Raw genomic sequence first — 15,910 nt, forward strand, 5'->3', positions numbered from 1 at the left:
TATAGGTGAAGAAATTAGGCCATTCAGCCCACTGAGTCTGATCTGTCATTCAATTATTGCTGAAAGTTTCTCATTCCCATTCTCCCACCTTTCTCCGTAACCTTTAATTCCCTTGACAATCAGGAACCTATCTACCTCAGTCTTAAATACACTCAATGACCTGGCCTCCACAGCCTTCTGTGGCAGTGAATTCCATAGATTCCCCACTCCCTGGCTATAGACGTTTCTCCTTATGTCCATTCTAAAAGGTCTTCCCTTTACTCTAAGGCAGTGCCCTTGAGTCCTAGTCTCTCGTACCAATGGAAATATCTTCCCAAAATCCACTCTATCCAGGCCATTCAATTTTCTGTAAGTTTCAATTAGATCCCCCCTCATCCTTCTAAACTCCATCAAGTATAGACCCAGAGTCCTCGAACGTTCCTCATATGATAAGCCTTTTATTCCTGGGGCCATTCTCGTGAACCTCCTCTGAACATGCTGCTGGGCCTGTACATCCTTCCTGAGATAGGGGCCCAAAACTGCACACAATACTCCAAATGTGGCCTGACCAGAGCCTATTGAGCCCCAGAAGTACATCCCTGCTTTTAAATTCAAGTCCTCCCATAATAAATGCCCTCATGGCATTTGCCTTCCTAGCCACTGACTCCACCTGCAAGTTTACCTTGAGAGAATCCTGGACTAGAACTCCCAAGTCTCTTTACTCTTCAGACTCCTGAATTTTCTCCCCATTTAGAAAATAGTCTATGCCTCAATTCTTTCTACCAATGTGCATGACCTCACACTTCCCAACATTGTACTCCATCTGCCCTTTTATATATCGAAAGAAACTCTTAAACTCTTCCTTTATGTTACTGGCTGGCTTACCCTTATATTTATTCTTCTCCCTCTTTATTTGTTTTCTCGTTCCCTCTGTTGATCATTGTAAACTTCCCAATCCTCTGGTTTCGCACTGCCCTTCACCATATTATATGCTTTCTGTTTTGCTTTTATGCTATCCCTGACGTCCCTAGTCAGCCAGGGTTGCCTCATCCTCCCTGTACCATGCTTCTTTTTCCTCAGGATGAATCTCTACTGTGTCTCCTGAATCATTCCCAGAAACCCTTGCCATTGTTGTTTCACTCTTTTTCCTGCTAGGCTCCTCTCCCAGTCAATTCTACCTGGCCCCTCCATCATGCTTCTGTAGTTGCGTTTATTCAGCTAAAAAAGCATTCCCTCTGATGCTGTCTCCCCACTCTTGAACTGCAGAGTAAATTCAATCATAACCATAATAGGATTACTAATTACTAATCATATTATGTGAAGTGAGGAATGAGGAAACTGGATAGCTCAGATTTGTTTACATGGGCAGGGGATTCATCAATGCTTGTGAGCATGTGGTACTGAATGACAATAATTTGGGGGAACTAAAGTCATGCAACGTGAATGGGAATGAGCTTCCCACCAGGTGCCAAAGATTCGACTGCAAATAGCCTTGGACATATAGTATCTGGAGTACATTGCCACATGCATGAGAAGAAGGATGTTTAAACCATAGCAAACCCCTGTGCTTGGGTTTAGGGTCAATCCCTGAGAATATATAGCAGCTGAAAATATGATTTTTGTTTTCACAGCTATGCTTTGACATGATATCAAGGAAACTTGGGCCTAGATTTTGTAGGCTAAAATGTCATCCGGTGCATAGGATTGGACTTGGTGGCAAGAAATCCACCCATTATCCCGACCATTACCATGCAGCAGCTTACTGCTTGGAGCCCTGTTAATCGCTTTAATTGAGACTTGCATTCCATTCTTGGGTAATGCCTCATTTTAACGAGCTGCTAGCCAATAGGATGGACTGATAGATCCATAGCATCAGCAGCACTAGCTACAGCAGTCTCAACATGCCAAGCAGACCAAGTACATCCACAGTTGAATGTCTCAGCAAAGTGGATGAGGAGCCACAGTGTCCAAGGGATGGTTGCCTGGCACCAACCCCATAGCTAAAGCTGCTGAGCTTCCCGAATGAGAAGTGCCTTCCGCTGCTCTGGGTAAAATACTGCCAGAGGCTGCAAGTGTAATAGGCTTTCTGCTGAATGAGGTGAGTTCAATGCAGACTTGTAGGAAGCATTTTGAAGGTTCTCAAATACCAGATCGAAGACCTTCCAAATAAACTATCTTGTTAAATTTTCTTGCACCAGTCATACATGTTAAACAAAGTATGTTGTCCCTCTATTCTGCCTGTTGCAGTAGTGTCAGTAATTCTCGACAAAGATCACATTTCTTTCATTTCACCCTGATTGCAAGTACAAAATATTAATGTTTAACTTTTTCATTGATTCAAATATTCTCTGCTTAAACTTTTAATGATTATAAGCAATGTCATTAGCACTCCTTTTGATAACTGTCTTGTTTGGCAGACTACAGATCTTCCCTCATCATTTGCAGTTCCTTGCCAATATTTAAGAGTTTTATTTCCAAGAAAAGATCGCTGCTGCTTGCAGCTGTTGTCACCAGGAGATCTGCTGTCATGGCATGCCACCCTTGTCTGTCTTGAGCCATTCTGACATATTCACCATAGCTCATCTGCAACAAATCTGACATCTGTCGTCCAAATACACATGGGTGTGCTGCTCTCTACTTTCTTCTCGAGAAGAGATCTCTGTATCTCTGATCAAGTGGCTGAAAGACTAATAGTTTGTCTTCTGGATATCACTTTTATTTCAAAAAAGAATAAGATTTGCTCTTGCAAATTCAAATACATCTTCGGTTGTCTTATGGTCTATATGTGGAATATTTAGCATCCACATTTCAAAGGCCCCTATTTCATTACTTTATTATCCAGATTTTTAAGACATACAATAAAGGATTAATGCACTTTTTATGCCAAAACTGTGACAAAGAGTGTTTTTCCAATTCTGGTCAGCCCTAACTTGTCATCAACATGCATATATATTGTAGGTCTCTGTTAAACTAACTAAAAATATCGGTAAGTAAAACCAGAAGTGTACTATAAGAACCATCTCTTATTAATATCAGTGATGAAGAGCAGTGTTTTTGATGAGAAACACCATTCCAATGTATATGTACAATGGAGACCAAGGAAAGAAAGCAAAACAGTATTCATTTCACTTTAAGATTTGATGGTATTGGGAAATGAGGAGAAGGTGTAATCAAGAAAGGATGGAATAGGTTGCTGTAAGATGATCTCATTAAAATGAAGAAATAAAGATTAGATATCAGGAAGAAAATGAAAGTTTGAACCTAAAGAAAAATAAATACAGCAGGAACATTAGAAAAGTAATTAGGTTAATGTTCTTCCCTTATTGTGTGGTTAATAATTTTAATAATGTAAATAATAAAATTACAGATCATGAAATTTCAGTAGCTGGCAAGTCAAACACTTGAAGTACTGTATCAAACATTTTGGATTTGGCAAGGCTGTCTATATAATGAAAAGGTTTCTGTAATGCATATCACAATTAACTATGTAGATAACAGTTAAATATATTCTGCATTACTGTGCCCTTTTACTATCTAAAACATGCTGTAAAGTGTTAGGATGTTCTCCAGTGACAATTACCTTTTGTAATTGTGCTATTTATTGTTGCATGCCCTCTTCTTGATTTTAATTATGCATTTTAAACTTATGTATTGCCTTCAATAAAACAGTATTATAACAATATTTCCTTTAATATGAAGACTGATTTCTAACACATACCGTTACTAGTTTTGAAATCGGTTAAGGACAAAATTGGCCTTCATTCTAAAGAAGCTCGCTGTTGTATCAATAGTTTCTTACGCCTGTGCTTCATTATTGATGCTACTGCTTCAATTTACTTGTGTGAATCTTGCTGTAAAGGAGAATACCTTCAATGAACTGTTAGTACACAACCTCACATAAACCATTTGGACAAATTACAGTATTGGATTAAATGCAGAATTAAGAGCTAAAATCACAATTATCATTGTTCCATCTTTCTCATTTTCTTTTTAGAAGTTACAGAAGGATCACTTGTTAGCTCAACAGGTTTGGAAGAGTATAGTCCAGAGATTGGCACAACAAGACAAGTTCTAAGCTTTGAGTCTCACGGTATGACCAGCTCAGATTTCGGAATAGAGATGGTACCAGGGGATTCTATTGACTTGGCCAAAGCTTTGGTGGACCCTGTTGGGGCAGAGAAGACAGAATTCCAAAACTACATTGATATGTGTCATTCAGAAGAATCGAAAGTTCAGGAGTTATCCAAGATGCACTGGGAAGAGAAAATGTCTTTCCTAGATGACACATCAGCTGACATAGAAGCCTTCCCAGAAGCTCCGAAAAAGTCAGTTGAGGAGATAAAATTGATAGAAGAAATGAGCCCTTGTCTGAGTCCTGAGGAATCAACGACTGCACCATATGTGGAAGAGCCTTCAGATGAAGACATTTCAGAGAAATGGGAAATGGAGGACACCCAGCACAACGTTCACACAGTGGATACATGTGCATCACCAGCCCATGTTTTGCTTACTGAGCTAGAAACCATAGTAGATCCCAATAGCAGGTGCAAGTCTCAGCGTGAACAAGACATGAAACCAAAACAAGGATCCGATGTAGTGCCAACTGTGACTGTATCAGAGCCAGATGATGACAGCCCAATCTCCCAAACGCCTACTCCCTCAAGCTCAGGTAACAAATGTTATGTGAGTTACTCTAAAAAGTTGGCAGTGTGCATACACACCATTCCAAAATTTTCTTTGTTTGTTGAACTAGAGTAATTGTTTGGTGTGTGTGTGTGTTTCTCTATGTTGATATTCTGTTTAACTTGAACATCTTTCATTTTCCCTTTTACCTGGCTTGTTTTTGGAAAAAAGTTGAACATTTGTAAATATTTGGCTTTAATGTAACTTACCATGATATTTCTGTTCCTTATTTGACCATCCTATTTATATAGCTGGGTGGTTTCACCATCAAGAAAGAAAATGAAATGGCATAAAAATGGTCACTGAAAGCACAGTATGAAAGGACACAAAAAAAATGTGAAATTTAAATGAAAAACTATGCATCCCTGTCCTTGCTCACACAAGTCCACCGTGATTGATGCATGTTTAATCGATGCAAACCGATTTTTAAAATGCATGTTGTCTATCTCAGTCAGGTAACTTCCACTGTTCCTTTCTTAGTCTTTTTCATGTTTTTTTTCATGCTTCCACTTTATTTAAAAAAAAATAAAATTGAATAATGAAAAAAACTGCCTCTTTCTTTCTCTTTCTCTCTTTACTTGTCTTATTTTCTCTTCTCTTTGACTCATAAATGTTAAAAATTAGAGATGATTTTAATGTACCAGGCTAGTTAAAACTGCACAGGTGACTTAACCACTTTTGACCATATTTTTTAATGCAGACGTCTTGACAGATTTACTTTAATCTAGTGGTTTGTCACTTAATTTCTATTGAATTAATATTAACTCTGCCAACCGCTAGTTACTGATTCTGTTTTTGGATTACCAGCAAAAAAAAGTTACTCTTCAGGACTCAGCAAGGATAGTTCTTGTTAAAAAGTCTGTGATCAGATACCCACCTTTAAATAAAAACATTAAAATTTAGGTCAGTGATGATAGGCACACTCATTTATACCTGCATGTTTTCCCTGTATGAATTTGTGTTGAAGATCCTTTATCACTGAGTGGTCTAAAAAGACAACATTTTGTTGAAGCCTTTCCTATTCCTTGAATATTTCCAGTATGATAGCATATTTGCTTTCTTTGAAGAATGCAAATATGCATGCAAGAATTTCCTTACGCATCCTCAATGGGATCCATCCTGCACTCAAATTCACCTTTGAAATGGAATATTCAAATGACCTTCCTTTCCTTGATATGCTCTTTGAGAAAATAATCAGATGGTTTCGACTGCTGTCTACCACAAGCCTTTCTTCATTGGTGTGTGGGATTCTGTATGTTATAAGATTTGGTCTTTTCATCAATCTTGTCAGAGGTCCCAAGCCACTTGTTCACTGTGCAAACTTGATGCTGAAATAGGGTGCATCAAAGCCATCCTGTGGGATAATTGTTAACTTGATCAGATCATTTCTTGCTACACATCATGTCAATTCAGGAACAGTCCTAAGGCTGCTACTGTTGGTCCTGAAAAGTGCACCGTTTACCTCAGATTAAAGATTATCAGTTCAAACATTTTAGACAGGTGAAGCTAGCTGTTTTATGCTGCTTCTTGCTATGCTGTAGGTTACTGAACGTTATAGGAATTTCTACTCCCAGTGATGCTACTATGTCAACTGCACATCTGACAGACTGTTGGATCGTGTCAAATAACGTATTCATTTTGCTTGTTCACAACACGAAAGGTATTGACTCTATCCAACCAGTCTGCATTTGCACAACTTCAAACATCATGTCAAATTTTGGATGTGATTTTGCGTTTAGATAAATGTGCTAAGAATTACACAGACAACCAATTTAAGATTGTCAGTGTGGTGCATTTGTTTGTTTTGGAAGCTACATATATTAATGAAGAAGGCCCTGTTCTTTGCAGACAGAAGAAGCTGCATCTGTTTCAGCTGAACAGAGTAATCACCATTCTCTGTTCATTTCTAGGGCAATGCCTTGATCAACCAGGTTAAAAGTCATACAACAACAGATTATAGTCCAAAATGTTTATTTGGAATCACTTGCTTCCAAATAAACCTGTTGGACTAAAACCTGGTGGTGTGATTTTTAACTTTGTCCTCCCAATCCAACACCAGCTCCTCCTCATCTTGACCAACCAAAGTCAACTTGGTTTAAAGTAAAACAAAACTTGGCAGTTAATGGTTATTCATCATCTAACTGGTACATTGTCCATGGCAAGGCCTCTACTGATCAGAATCCACATTCCAATCAATCAGCGCACCCTTTCCATCCTGCGTAAAAGTGAATGACATTTTTATATTAGGACAATTTACATGAAGAGCACATGAGTATAAGGTGAAAGGTTTTGACAAAATGTGTCTTTTCTCAATATTACTAAGTTCTCTACTACCAAATGACTATTTAAGCTTCTAATTTGTGTTTTTTTTATAAGTTACTGTGCCAGTTAAATTTTAGATGTACCATGTTTTCTACAACAGAGAAGAGTGCACCTCAAAATTGGTTGACCTTTTACAACCTCAACCAATTGAATAGTGCTTTTTATTTAGTGTTAATAAGATTGTATTTCCAACATACTCCAGAAACTCTCTGAATTTAAATTTTCAATTAAATTTGGCGAACAAACCTTCCTCATGGTAATATAGCTTTGCTACACCTTTTATGTGTCGCAGAATCCCTAAAGTGTGGAAAGAGGCCATTCAGCCCACCAAGTCTGCACTGACCGTCAAAAGAGCATCCCACCTCCCTGCCCATCCCTATATTTACAGTGCCTAATCTACCTAGCCTGTACATCCCTGGACACTATGTAAATTTAGCATGGCCAATCCACCCAACCATTACATCTTTGGACTGAAAGGAAACAGGAGCACCTGGCAGAATTCCCGGCAGATACTTGGATAATATGCAAAGTCCAGACAGATAGCCATTCAAGGTTGGAATCGAACTCCAGTCCTAGCACTGTGCGGCAGCAGTGCTAACCACTGAGCCACCATGCTGATTTTTTTTTCTGGAAATTGCATTCATTCCTTGTTTTTCTTTTCTTTCTCAACTTTCATGACCCTGAAAGCTTTACTTTCCTACCAGTTTTCCTCCTCATATCTTCTCTTCTTTTGTCATTGATTTCTTCCTGGGGTAAAATTCCATTATGCTGATCCATTTCTTGTACTATTCACATATGAGCCTTGATGGTTGTTGACAGAATATCTAACCATGATCAGCATCACAGTAAGACTATTTTGCTGTCTCTTCTTGCCAGCTTCACACATTTGTGTATGATATACTAATCCAACGCTTCCAGAGGACGTGCATGATATACATTGTGTTATTTTGGCCAAAAACTGGATTGGTATTGTACCTTGCTTAGATGTATTTAAAGCCATCACCAGTGCTACTCTTAATCCAGTATTTTCAACTGATGTCATTGCATGTTGTTCCCAGCATTATCATAAATAATGGTAGTAAAGATTTATTTAGTACAAATAATTAATTGAAAGTGTAAATAATTTTCCTTTAAGATTTGACCTTCATTGCTACTGATATTCATTCATGGTTTATTGTAATTGCATTTAGCTTAAAAAGAAGCATCCAATATGTTTCCCTAAATTGCCTGGCGCCAGTATGCTTCTGTTTTTTGGAAACTTGCTACTGTGCATTTTTAATTTCCTGCTCTATAAAATAGAGAGGGATGAAATACACAATTTTTAAAGTGTTTGAGTGTCCCTCTAATTTTTGTTTGTAAAATAGTTAAAAAATGTGAAAAGTTTATGAATTTATATCCTGTCATGTGCACAAATAGTGGAAGTATTTCAGTGAAATGACATCAGCCCATCTATTTGAAAACCACATCCCTCTGCAATTTAAGAATGAGAATGCTTAGCTGTATCAAATTAAGTTTCCATTTCCTGATTCCTGACTTATAGAGGGACTTTAAAGTTAAATACACCTTTGTTTTTTTTTAAATGGCTCTTAAAATTCAAACAGGGCATTTCTAATAATTACAGCATAGCAGTCAGTCTTTGGGTCAGTGGAATTGTGTACAGTACCTTGAAGTTAGATGGGCATGTAAAGTTTCCAGTTTTATATCCCTGATGGTGACACTAGAGCTTCGGTTGTTAAAGTTAATGCAGAGCCTTCCTTTTTAAATGCTCTTCTATGACAGTGAGTAGAATCTGACATGCCTATAATATTCAGTGGGACAGTACTGGAAAAAGCATCCATGAAAGGTAGACTAAATTATTCACTAGCACTTTAAATGAAGAACTAGAAATAGGCATGTAGAATTATTAGGGAAAGCCACATTTGGCATGACCAATTGTTGAATTTCCTGTTACACTCTGTTGTTAAGTAGGCAAATATTAGATGTATATTATAGTAGCTCCCTAAAATGGGTAGAGAAAAGATTAGTGGCAATACCATTGCTGGCTTGTTCTTGTACACATCCGTAAGACCAGCCAAAGAGCATTTTAAGCAAGGTGTAGTTTCAGAATGCTTGCCCACCAACTTGATGGCTATGAGATTAAAAAGTCCATTTGCAACAAGAATCTGTTTTACGAGGATGCATTTTCAGTCTAGCTCTTCCTTCCTCGACATACAACTGAGCTTTTAAAAATGCAAAACTTAACAGATGTGGTGTTGATAATAAACTTGATGTACTATTACAGCAGCAAAAAAAAAACTTTGGGTGCTCACTGAGCATATTTTCTGTCTGCATTTATGATTGCAGAAGAGTCTGATTCACAGATTGAAGCTGCTTACCATTTTCTGGAGGAGGAACACCCTGTTGCCAGCAAGACATCAGAGCAAACTCAGTGTTTTTCTTTAAATACCACAGAAGAAGAGACCTCCCCAAGTGCTGCCTTAACAAAATTAGATGAGTCTGCACAGAATTTGTCAAATCTACCAGCAATGACATTAGATCTAGAGGCCAGCAGTGCTGAATCTGGAGATTCTGAGATAGAGGTAGTACCAGATGAATCACTGTCTGTGGAAGAAGCAGAAGATTGCAGCTATATGGCATTCAGACAGGCTGGTGGGACTCCACCTTCTTCCGTTTCTTCGGTCCAGTATAGCATCTTGAGGGAGGAACGTGAAGCTGAGCTTGACAGTGAGCTCATCATTGATCCATATGATGTTTCATCAGCATCTGAAGAGAGTCTCCAAAGAGAACAAGGCTCCCCTATGAAATCTAATAGCATGGGGAAAGAGTCTGCTGAAAAAGCCTTGATAATGGACAACCAGCAAGAATCAGATCATCAGTCAAGTCAATTAGCTGAGTATGCTGCAACTTCTATTCTCAAAGGTTCTAATGGAACTGAGGTAGCCACTATTGAGCCCCTTATCCCCCTCGATTATACAGAAGCTTTCATTACACCTGAAGTAGTAGTTGAAGAACCATCTTCTGAAGAAGTCTCTGAAGAAACAGCTGGAAAAATAAGTGATAGCAAATCCTCAGACAGAGCCAAGACTGGAAAAGATTTCGACAACAGCCAGCCTATTACTTCTGAGCAGTTTCTACTGGTACTCAATAAGAAATCAGGTAACTTTCGCCATTAGTCTGATATTAATAATTTATTTTAAACCATCTTCAAATGTCACTAATTTAAAGTTGAAAATCACAACACCAGGTTATAGTCCAACAGGTTTAATTGGAAGCACACTAGCTTTCGGAGCGACGCTCCTGTATCATGTGATAGTGGAGGGCTCGATCGTAACACAGAATTTATAGCAAAAATTTGCAGTGTGATGTAACTGAAATTATACATTGAAAAATTGATTGTCTGTTAAGCCTTTCATCTGTTAGAATACAGTGATAGTTTCACTTCTTTCATGTGTAAATCAACTGCAAATTTTTGCTATAAATTCTGTGTTACGATCGAGCCCCCCACTACAACCTGATGAAGGAGCATCACTCCGAAAGCTAGTGTGCTTCCAATGAAACCTGTTGGACTATAACCTGGTGTTGGGTGTTGTGATTTTTAACTTTGTACACCCCAGTCCAACACCGGCATCTCCAAATCATAATTTAAAGTTGATAATGCATCTGTTCACAACTTGCCTTTTAGAAGTCTTCAAAGCATTGCTTGACATTGGTTGCATATTTAATTACTTAATATTATTTTATGTTAATCTTTGTTAATTTCCGCAGACTGATTTTTCTCTCCTGCTCCCTATCCCTACCATGACCTAGTGTCCACCATCTCTAGAATTTAAGTATGATGTGTAATGCCTATCAACCATTCAGGTAAAGTAAACTAAGTGAAATGCAAACATTTGAATTATTTATGAGGCAGTGCACTTAACTAACAGCCATTTATCAAATGCAACTTTTGAAAATGTTTTCAAAGGTCTCACTCTTGGGCACAGCTAACATTAATGTGTAAAGTTATCTCTCTTGTTAAAGATTTGAATGCTAGTAAAGTAACTGTCAATCTCTGCTTATCTACTGTAATTAGTAAAATTGCTGTCTGATTAATTGGATAAAGCAGGGGTAAAGATCGTTCTGGATAATGAATTTTTAATGTGTATTTCAACTTGAAAACTGTCTTTATTTAACTACACGAGAATATGCTTTTTAAAACATTATCAAATCAATAAAAGGTCACCTTTTCTGGCTTCTACCCAGTGTTGGAAAGGACTAGGCCATTCAGCCCTTCAATTCAGTCAGATCACAGTAAATCTATGCCTTAAATCCATTCACTAACCTTAGCTCCACATTATTTTTGTATCCTTGTCTGATTAAAAAACTTTCAATTTCAGATTTAATATCATTGATTTTTGCAGCATAGTTTCATAGTTTTGCCAGACTTCACATGAATGTGTTTCCTAACTTCACTCTTGGAAAAGCTGGCTTTGATTTTAAATTTGTCCCCTTGTTCCAGTCTCCCCTATCAGTGAAAAACATTTCTGTTTACGCTTTCAGTTTTTTTTGTAAGATTCAAAAACCTCAAACAAATCAGACCTTAACATTCTTTCCTCCATGGAATAGAAGTCTGGTTATTCTTCCATCATAATCTAACCCTTGGAAACACAATATCATAAGGATGAATTTATGCTACTTTCCTTCAAAGGGCATATTATTTCTAAGGTATATTGCCCTGAGCTGAACATAGTACTCTAGATAGACTTCATACAGCTATAACAAATCTACTTTCCCTTCAATTTCTACTCCTCTAATTATATGGACTCAGGCCTGCATTTTGTTCCCATGTCAAAGCACTGTTGGGACAAGTCCATGATTTACAAGCTCACCCCAGGTAACGATGCCTTGGAAGTTGCAATTTTCATTCTTGGCTGGTAGGGTTACCTGAGAAATTAGGTAGTTGACCCCTAAAACACCGAAGAATGTTGGGTGTGGAGATAACTCAGCGGAAGGTCTCCTGCTTCCATATGCTAGTTCTGCATTGAAGTTCAAGAAAAGAATAAAGCATAAAACAACTCTCCAACCCTTAGTAATCACATAGCCACACACTCCTAATGCTTCATATATACCATTTATGTATCCACCCCTTGCATCCTCCATTGCATTCTATGCCTTGTACCCAACCCCCATGGTCCTTTTATTGGTAATGTGCCAGCTCATACCCCTTTCTCAAACTCTTGTGACCCTTTGTAGTGCCTGTGTCAATTCACTGCTAATTCATGCCATACCATACTTCCTACTCACCCCTTTAACCTCATTTCTGCCATATGTATTTACTCCATATTCTCAGTGGTGGCAGTACCACTGTGCTACAAGAGCCCTGAGAGGATGAGGGAAAGGTATAAAGTGCAAAGAACATTACCTGCTCTCAATTAACTCTGGAGCTGTTCCAGTTTACACTGGTCCTGCCTTTTTTCCATTGTCATTAACCAAGTCATTCATAGCTATAGTGAAGAGTTTAGACTCCACCAAAAACCTTGTAGGACACTTCTCTTCTAATAGTTTATGCCTGTTATTCCTAATCTTTATCTTCTACTAACTAACCAATGTCCTGTTTAGGTTAATAATTTGCTTTCCCTTCGATGAGCTTTAATTTTATCTTGCAGTTTTGAATGACTTGCCTTATTGAATGTTTTGTGGACATCCATATGTATTATAGTCATAAACATTCTCATATCAATTATTGAGTTATTCCTCAAAACATTCAGTTAAGCTCATCAAACATTACTGACCCTTTACAAATACATGTTTGGTTCTTTCCAAATAGCTCAAATTTCCCAATATGTTCACTCACTCTGCCCTTAATTATAGATTCCAATAATTTCCCTGCAACAGATGCTAGACTAGCAAGTCTATTATTTCCTGTTTGAGATGCATGCACCCATCCAGACATATACATTTCCATACATTGACTGGCCTGGATATTTTAACATTGCATTGGCAAAGATCTGGCAGGGGCCCATCTCTTGGCAAGGTCTTGCACCAGCGATAGTGTGAGAAAAGCTAAGCATTTTTAGAGTAAAGGTCTGCTGTGTATGCTTTACCTTTGTGATTGTCTTTGGCAGTACCCAGGAATCCCCTCCCAAACTCTCTGATCTGAGGCAGCTGAAAAAGCTATGTTTAATCCCATGGTAAATCTAATATTAACCTCTTGATTTATCAGAGGGTTACAAGGACAGGAATGTGAAGTGAAAAGACTAAAATGTCTCATTTCTCTTCATTTTGCATCATAATGGGTCCACACATGGTAGTTTCACAGTTTCCTTCACCTCAGAAATTCTGGGATTCTATAAGGAATTTAGTGAAACCACAAATTCTGAGTGTCATACAGTGGAATGAAGATTCCTCAAGAGCAAACTTCAAGAAAAGGGGATTTAGATATTGTGTACACCAATTCTTCTTTAGTTGAAGCAAAATTATTTCTCTTTCATCTCCAATATAATTTTGAGAAAATGACAGGTCTTTGTGATACAAATATGACTGAATTAATGTGACTAAAGTAGGAATACAATGTGACTGTAAGAAATACACTACTATACCAAGCAAATACATTTATTTGTATGATTTTGCTTTGCTGTTACATACTTTTAAATTATTTGTTCGAATTCCTAGAAACCTCTGTTCATACATTTTTTCCTCATTCCATATTTATTGGACCTTTCTTAGAAAGTCCATTGTTTCATATTGTTTTGCAGTAAAACGATCTTTCATAATTTACTTTGATGTTCACAAGCTCTGCTTTAATTGCACCAGAAAGTTCCAATATCATGTTCCCAATGCCCAAGTGCAAGAAGCCATCAAGAATAAAAATGGACCCATCACTAACCATTGAAATACACCCTTCCCTGCCCTTCTTCAATGCAAGCTTTTTAATTAAAAAGATGAAGTTATTAACACATCTAAGATAAATGGTTACAGCCCATGTTAATGTACTGGACAAAGCAATTTTATTCTGGATTAGTGGTGCTGGAAGAGCACAGCAGTTCAGGCAGCATCCAAGGAGCTTCGAAATCGATGTTTCAGGCTAAAGCCCTTGCCCAAAATGTCGATTTCGAAGCTCCTTGGATGCTGCCTGAACTGCTGTGCTCTTCCAGCACCACTAATCCAGAATCTGGTTTCCAGCATCGCAGTCATTGTTTTTACCAAAGCAATTTTATTGTGATATTGTAAGTCTAACTTATTAATTTCTAACAAAGTAAAATCATGGTTACTGGATGACAATTTATAACTGAAATATCAGGACACACAGTGTGAATTTATACTGACATATACATGGTGATGATGATATTGTTGTCTTTGTGCATGCACTTGCTTCATAGGTTGCATGCACCTGGTAATGACCAGTAAAAAGCTTTCCATTGATTGTCAAAATACACAAATAAGTTACTCTTAGCTATATCTGTTGGTCTTCATCATTTGGATAATATAAACAGCCCATATTCAAAGCAATAGAGAGCATCTATTGATCTATCCATACCATTACATTGCTTCCCTAAAAGATAATCGATGAAGCACATAGTATTTTAACAAACCACAATCAATAATAGAGTTTTTGCCACACCACCAATTATAAGGATGTCTGGGATGTGGAATGGAAAAATGGGTGGCTGTTCATTCATCATGAGAAAAAGATCTGATTGCTTCTTTCTTAATTGTAATACTGACAGTCCATCAATAGTCTTTCCAAGTTTTGTTTTACCATAATACTAGCCATTAAATCAGATCATTGCTTTCACTTTAGTACTGAGTCATATAATTATTACTTCTGTTTAGGAAAGCTTGAGAAGCAGAATTTTCAAAGCAAAATTTTTACGTCTTCTATGGGAGATTTCGAGGGGGGATTGCTCAGAAGTAATAACTTGAGAATTGCTTGACAAACAAAAACTAAGGTCCATTTAGTTTGCCTTCCAGCTTAGCAGTAGTCACATAATAATGAAATTGACTAATAGCTTTCCTGATGAAGGGCTTTTGCCTGAAACGTAAATTTTCCTGCTCCTTGGATGCTGCCTGACCTGCTGTGCATTTCCAGCACCACACCTTCAACTCTAATCTCCAGCATCTGCAGTCCTCAGTTTCATCTAATAGCAATTAATGTTTATCAATTATTCTGCAGCTGATCCAGACATAACACAAGAAAACATCTGCTAGGGAAAATCTTTGGAAAGTGTGGGTCCAACATCACCTACTCAAGTGTTTTTCATTTGCGTATGTCATGTTTTAAATTAGTCATCAACTTAGAACAAAATGTGATTTCTTGAAAGAAATATTAGCCAATTTATATTTGAATGCATCAATGCTAATGGCTTCACTGTCTCCCCATAGATTTGCCAAGAGCTCACAGAAATAATGTTGCTGCAAATTCATGTTGAATTCACCCCTCCTCAAAACAGGTCATGTCTTTCAGCACTACTGTTCTTGTCTGCATAATGTAATCCCTTTGAGTCATAAAATCAACCATCATGTTTCCTGCTAATCTACCCCTTTACATTGACAATATGTCCAGTAGCTCTTCATATTCCAGACCCCATAAACCCTCAGATATTCTGGTTTCCTGGCTTCTGTATCCTTACAATTACTAACATTTTATCACTTTTGCAACTAGAAGAGATACAGTATCCCGAGTGCATTGACATCAATGATTTATAAAATAACTGAATTACTGCACTGTTTTGATTCAAAATTCAGGTGAAGGCATCCATAATTAGATAGTGAGCACCCTTTTGGCTACTTTTAACCTGGTCAGTCCAGGAAAAATTGGTGTTGGGTGACTGCTGACGACATGGTACATGGTAGCGACTTGAATTTGATGCCCAAAATCAAATTGGAAAATCCTGCCCAGGATTCTTTTCAATCAGAATTGAAAGACCCGCGGATGCTCTAAATCGGA

The 15,910-nt window shown here is 37.7% G+C and overlaps 1 protein-coding gene across 5 annotated transcripts in view; it reads left to right on the top strand.

Moving 5' to 3' along the window:
• rtn1a (reticulon 1a) overlaps positions 1-15,910 on the top strand; it is a 234,042-nt gene that overhangs the window by 105,871 nt on the left and 112,261 nt on the right. For 4 of the 5 annotated variants that reach the window (XM_043697266.1, XM_043697267.1, XM_043697269.1 and 1 more), the window contains 2 exons: positions 3,974-4,648; positions 9,328-10,140. The exons of the other annotated variant lie outside the window; for it this stretch is intronic. In XM_043697266.1, the coding sequence (XP_043553201.1) occupies positions 3,974-4,648; positions 9,328-10,140 (1,488 nt within the window). The remainder of the gene's footprint in view (positions 1-3,973; positions 4,649-9,327; positions 10,141-15,910) is intronic. 5 annotated transcript variants of the gene reach the window in all.

The sequence above is a fragment of the Chiloscyllium plagiosum genome, chromosome 10 (genome assembly GCF_004010195.1).
Source record: "Chiloscyllium plagiosum isolate BGI_BamShark_2017 chromosome 10, ASM401019v2, whole genome shotgun sequence".
Taxonomy (NCBI): Eukaryota; Metazoa; Chordata; class Chondrichthyes; order Orectolobiformes; family Hemiscylliidae; genus Chiloscyllium; species Chiloscyllium plagiosum.